This window comes from Micropterus dolomieu, linkage group LG09 (genome assembly GCF_021292245.1).
Source record: "Micropterus dolomieu isolate WLL.071019.BEF.003 ecotype Adirondacks linkage group LG09, ASM2129224v1, whole genome shotgun sequence".
NCBI classification, from domain to species: domain Eukaryota; kingdom Metazoa; phylum Chordata; class Actinopteri; order Centrarchiformes; family Centrarchidae; genus Micropterus; species Micropterus dolomieu.
In genome coordinates this window covers 18,493,449-18,499,058 of record NC_060158.1, presented here as the reverse complement: position 1 = coordinate 18,499,058, position 5,610 = coordinate 18,493,449, and the positions used below count along the sequence as shown (strand labels likewise).

The following is a 5,610-nucleotide window of genomic DNA, read 5'->3' as shown; positions in this document are numbered from 1 at the left end:
CGAGCTTGCACACCACGGTGCTTCAAGCCTACCAAGCCGACCTGCTACAGGAGATGGTTCAGAGGGGGGGTCCCTCTGAGGAAGATCTGGCGGAGCTTCGCAGAACCATGAAGCGTTAGACGCAGGGCGAAGCGTTCCGCCAGTACCTCCCTCGCCGGTCTGGACCCAAGGCAGCTGAGGCTGCCAGGCGTAGGTGCCTTCCCTCTACGAGCTCCTACGGAGAGGAGAGGAAGCAGAGTGTCGCTTCTCGGGGGGCCCCCCCGAGGAGCTGGGGCAGCGAGACGGCGCTCTCACCCTCAGCCGTCTGAGAGACGCGATCTGAGGACCGTCATCCAGTCCCGACGGAGCTCAGGGAAGACCGGGGTAGGGGAGTCTTTTCCGAAGAGAACAACACAGCGGTGGTGGCCTATCTGAATCACCAGGGCCGTCTGCGCTCGCGCCCTCTGGACAGACTGGCGCGTCAGATCCTCCTGTGGTCCCAGCAGAGGTTACTATCGCTCAGGGCGATGTATCTCCCGGGGACGCAGAATCAGGGAGCAGACCTGCTGTCGAGGCAGGGGCTGAGGCCCGGGGAATGGAGACTTCACCCCGAAGTGGTGGAGCTCTTGTGCGAAGAGTTCGGCCCCATAGACGTGGATCTGTTTGCGTCTCAAGAGACTTCGCACTGCCCGCTATGGTTTCCCGGGGTTCTGGAGCGGGACCGCCAGGACAATGTCGGCCTACTGCTCGTAGCCCCGTTCTGGCCAACCCGGGTGTGGTTCTCGGACATCATGTCGCTCCTGGACGGCCCGCCGTGGCGGGTCTCTCTGAGGAGAGACCTGCTGTCCCAGGCGCAGGGCCGGGTTCTTCACCCTTGCCCCGCCATATGGTGCACAGTACCTAGAGGCGGGTCTAACAGCCGGAGCAGTCGAGACCCTCCTGAGCTCCAGGGCCCCGTCCACACGGAGGATGTACGGCCTGAAGTGGAGTGTTTTTCTGGCCTATCAGGTGCGCGGTTTGCCTTCACCTGTGGCTGTGAGGGCTCATTCTACCAGAGGCATGGCGGCCTCTCGAGCCCTCCTTTCCGGGGCCTCTTTGCAGGATGTTTGTTTAGCGGCTGGCTGGGCCACTCCGCACACATTCATTCGGTTTTACAGTCTTGACCTTCTTTCGGCACCTGGCACTCGTGCACTCTCCTCTTAGTCGTGCCACTTTATTGCACACAGGGGCAGGCGGGGTTTTCGGCACGGTTTAGTGGGTATCTCGTTCCCATAGTGTCGTAACCGACGCAGTTCGAGTTCCCTCGAAGGGGAACGTCTCGGGTTACGTATGTAACCCTGGTTCCCCGAGAAGGGGAACGAGACACTGCGTCGGCCCGCCGCACCTCTCTCCCCGCCTGAAGCGCCTGCTTCATAGTTTAAGCTAATGATGAGTGTGTACAGGTGTGCTTTATACTCCTCCGGTTATTCCGTCACACCTTACCGTTTTAGCAACAAGCCAATAGGATTGGAGTGATTTCATTCACGTTCAGACCTGCTACGCCTAGAGGCGTTCCCATAGTGTCGTAACCGACGCAGTGTCTCGTTCCCCTTCTCGGGGAACCAGGGTTACATACGTAACCCGAGACGTTATATTTGATCAGTATAGTATCTGTTATTTAGTCTGTTGTGCTTTGGGGTTCAGTCCTGTCTGCTGTCCTGTGTCCAGTAACCTAGTTTGTATCTGTGTATAGTGTTTTCCTGTTTCCCAGTTAGTTCCGTCTCTGTTCCCTACTTCATTCTGTAAGTCAGTTGTTTCTTGTTTTGAGGTTCGGTTTCTGCTCTTGTGTTCTCTGTGTAGCCTTGTTTATTATGTTTGTGATGGCCACAGCCGTGGCCTCACAACCAGATGAAGAGCGGTAACCTCATGCACTGACTTTGTTGTGTTCTTTAAGATTAGTTTATATATATTCATACACATTAGACAGTTTGTAGGAAATATTTATTTGGTTACAAATAAACTTACAGGACACTTAGTTTATTTCACATACTTTATTTTAGTGGACTATACAGAAGCATCTTTTGGAACACACACCATTAGTTAGTTTTGGATTTTCATTTTGTTATAATTCTTGTTTCTGAGCTTACCAGTGTTGGATGCCACACCCAGGAGAGATCCAGGAAGTCTGCTGGCTTAAAGGGTTGGTGCTCGGAGCAGGAGCAGCTTTATAGGAGAGGTGGCCTGATTGGACACTACCACTGCTTGCTATGTCTGGGGGGTGGCTTTATTCTCTCCTTAAATATTTTGGGGTTTAGATTTATATTATATTTGAGTATTTTTGAGTTAAGGTTAAGTAAATGTACATTTCTTTTGGAATAAGTTTTTACATAAGTATTGTTGTGTTTGCAGTTATGATGTAGTGTTGTTGTTGTTAGTCTTCCCCTGTGTGTCAAAATTGGTCTGATCAGCCAATATATAAGTCCCCTTTGTTTGTTGTATAGCAGGTCAGTTGTATTTTTGAGTCTCTTATGTTCAGAGCTTTAGTTTGTTTGTTTGTTTGACCTCTTTTAAGGGCCCAAAACTTTATCTTTTGTTGTAATGATTTTTTTGGTAAATAAAACCCTTTTGCTTTAAATTTCCCTCTTGACTCCTCATGCCTAACTGCCTGGTCCCTCACAATGTTATTCATCCGCATCTTTAAGGTTACTTAGTATCTGTCTTGTCTCTCAGGTTTAGCTCTGCATCTCAGCCCTGTGTCCTAGTTCTGTGTCTCAGTTCATGTCTTAGTGTTTACTTCTGGTCTGTGTACTTATGTGTTCTGGATTAACTGTCTCTCTGCCAGTTTTCCTGCTGTCTCTCTGCCTGCCTCGTTAACCTGATCCCGGTCACCTGTGTTGCTCCCTCCCAGCTCGTTAACCCAAGTGTGTGTATATAAACAAAAAAACAAAGTGTGTATATATACTTGTTTGTTTCCTCAGTCTGTGTCTGGTTATGTTGTGTGAATTCACTCTGTTGTGTCATGTGTGAAGCATCCTGTCTGTTTCTCTGCTGTCTTGGATTATGGATTAATCTACTACCTGTAAACCTTGTATATTGCTGTTGTTTGGATTAAAATCCCTGAATTGCATCTCTGCTCTGGTGTCTTGTGTTTGGGCTCACACACCTCCTCTGCGCTCACCCACGAATCCTGACACAGTTCTTCTCTCTGTTCATGCAATTCAAGACAGACTCGATAATGTTGAGATTATGGCTCTGTCGGGGCCATATCATCACTTCCAAGACTCCTTGTTCTTCTTTAAACTGAAGATAGTTTTTAATAATCTTCTGATTGCAAAGAAAGTAAGCATGATGTGTCTTTCATCTGCTACAGTAAGTTTCTTTGGCCAACCACTGCATCTACAGTCATTGCCTGTTTCTTTATGGTTCTTCAAAAGAGCTTGGACAGCACATCTGGAAACCCAGAAATGTCTGCCTGTGAGAGACCTAGCTGATGCACTATAACTACTTTGAGTCTTGTTGCGGTGCTCAGTCTTGCCGTGATGTATGACTTTTAACAGTAAACTTAGTAAACTGACTTAGTCAAAAGTGTCAATAGTGATTGTATATATTTCCAGTTGTTAGTCATAGAAACAAATGCAGGTTCACAAAGGATTTCCTAAATAATTCTTTATACTTTGTGGGACTGTAATGAACCAACAAACTTTTCAGCATAAACCCTACTGCTGACCACTGGGAAGATATCCTAACTAATTTTCCTGTCTTAAAAATAGTGTTTATCTTGGAAAACACTAGGAACATTAAAAACATACATTTCCCCAAACTGAGTGTTGTAGCATAATCAACAGGAAACCATTTATTTGTGATGTTATTTTAGAAAACATACACTGTAAAAGACACATGTGCAACAACCTATTCTGAAGTAGCTCATTCATTATCCAGGTGATACATTCGTCCGTACAGACAGGCAGTGACCAGCCCACCAGACATGTTAGAGTGTTTCATGGTCACTCTGCCATCTAAAGCCATTTCCAGATGCTCTGGCTGCTCCAGGACAAACTTGCTAGCCAAAACTGATGGGTACACATATCTGGTCTCAAAGTTCCCCTCCAACAGGAAGTCCATTTTAGACTCAGCCTCTTCCACTTCCTGTCCACAGGAACTGACGTCCAACCCCGCACAGCGGACTATTGCACACACCTGCAACAGAGACATGATAAATGTGACAACAGTTTCATTAAGATGTTCTGAACATGCAAAATGATTCTTGTTGATACCTGCAGGGCATAGCGTCCGTCCACAATGTGTGTTCCAGCAAATGCTCCCAATGCGTAGAGCTCTTTACCACTGCCTTGTAGTGACCGCTGGTACTGCAGGTGACAGCAAAAGGTTCCATTGCACACATTGACTTCATCCTCTGTCTTGTTTAGGAGGACAAATGTAAAAGGGTCGTACATCATGGATGAGATGAAGGTGGCGGAAGAGGGAGGGACTGATGAAGCAGTTTCAGGACGAGGATATGCAAAACAGCTTTCCTGCTGAGAGAATCCAGAACCTGTAGGTACAGATGATGTTGACTCAGTCCTAACAACCCCCTCCTCTGTGGCCACACTCTGTCCAACCCACAGTGGGTCTAAAACTGGCACCCTGGCTACCAGCAGCCTGCCCTCCTCTGGGTCTCCTCTCTGGGCGTGGTGGTAGGTGGCAGAAAAAGGAGTGTAGATACCACTTCCTCTCATGTTGTGTTGGTCTTTACGAAGGTTGGCTGCTAGCAGGGTGACATTGGCCCCCAAGCTGAACGCCCGCTGGAATTGTACCGAGTCCAGTAGAGGGAGCAAGTTCATCCAGGCAGTGGGAAAGATCAGCTGTCGCACACCCTAAAAGTAGTCCAAAGAGAGGCAGATTTTAGGAAAAAAGGGAACCAAACACAGGAATGTTGAGTTGGGTACAGAATTTTAATGGCTGTTTTTATACCCTCTCCACCAGAGCAATTGTGGGCTCGTGGAACAGGATGTCAAAGCAGATCATGAGGCCAAACCTCCCAGCAAAAGGTGTCTCAAACGTTATGATCTCGGGTTGCGGCGGAGTGTCAAAGGCCTCCTCAAAGAAGAGGTTTTGTTTGTGGTAGCGTGCCACCAGCAGGCCATCTGACCTGTATGAACACAGTTCATATAGACAAATAGGAAATTGTGTTTTGGTGCACTTGCTGGACTTCAGCTTAACTAACAAAGTCCTACACTTCACCTGAAAACCACGTTGGTGTTGAACTGCCAGCGTCCATCAGATGGACAGGAGGAGGAGGGGTCGGTCTGCAGGGGGCAGGGCTGCAGGTCAGCAACATTGGCCACCACGTAGAGGTTGTTACGACGGGCCATACAGCTCAACTGCTGGAGAACCTGTGAAACACAACCAAACACAAATGTGATTTATTTTCACACACTGGTGTTGCATGAATGAAGACTCTTGGCCTCCTAGTAGTGTCACCACATCAGAATGCCCATTCAATTACATCAAATCTAAAAGTATGATTGTGCACCTCAGTGTTGTTGTGTTTGTCCGGCTCCGTGCAGGGGTTCCAGCTCTCCTGCTGGGGGTCAGGAATGGTTTCTAGGTAGCCAGAGATGGATGAACAGCTGAAGTCTTAACCTTGAAGAC

General features: G+C 48.0%; 1 protein-coding gene across 1 annotated transcript in view; it reads right to left on the bottom strand.

Moving 5' to 3' along the window:
* The window catches only part of LOC123976815, a gene marked incomplete in the record, with an annotated part of 19,175 nt that overhangs the window by 11,277 nt on the left and 2,288 nt on the right, over positions 1 to 5,610 (bottom strand). The window contains 3 exon segments of the mRNA XM_046059162.1: positions 3,967 to 4,155; positions 4,233 to 4,832; positions 4,930 to 5,025. Coding sequence (XP_045915118.1) covers positions 3,967 to 4,155; positions 4,233 to 4,832; positions 4,930 to 5,025 — 885 coding nt within the window.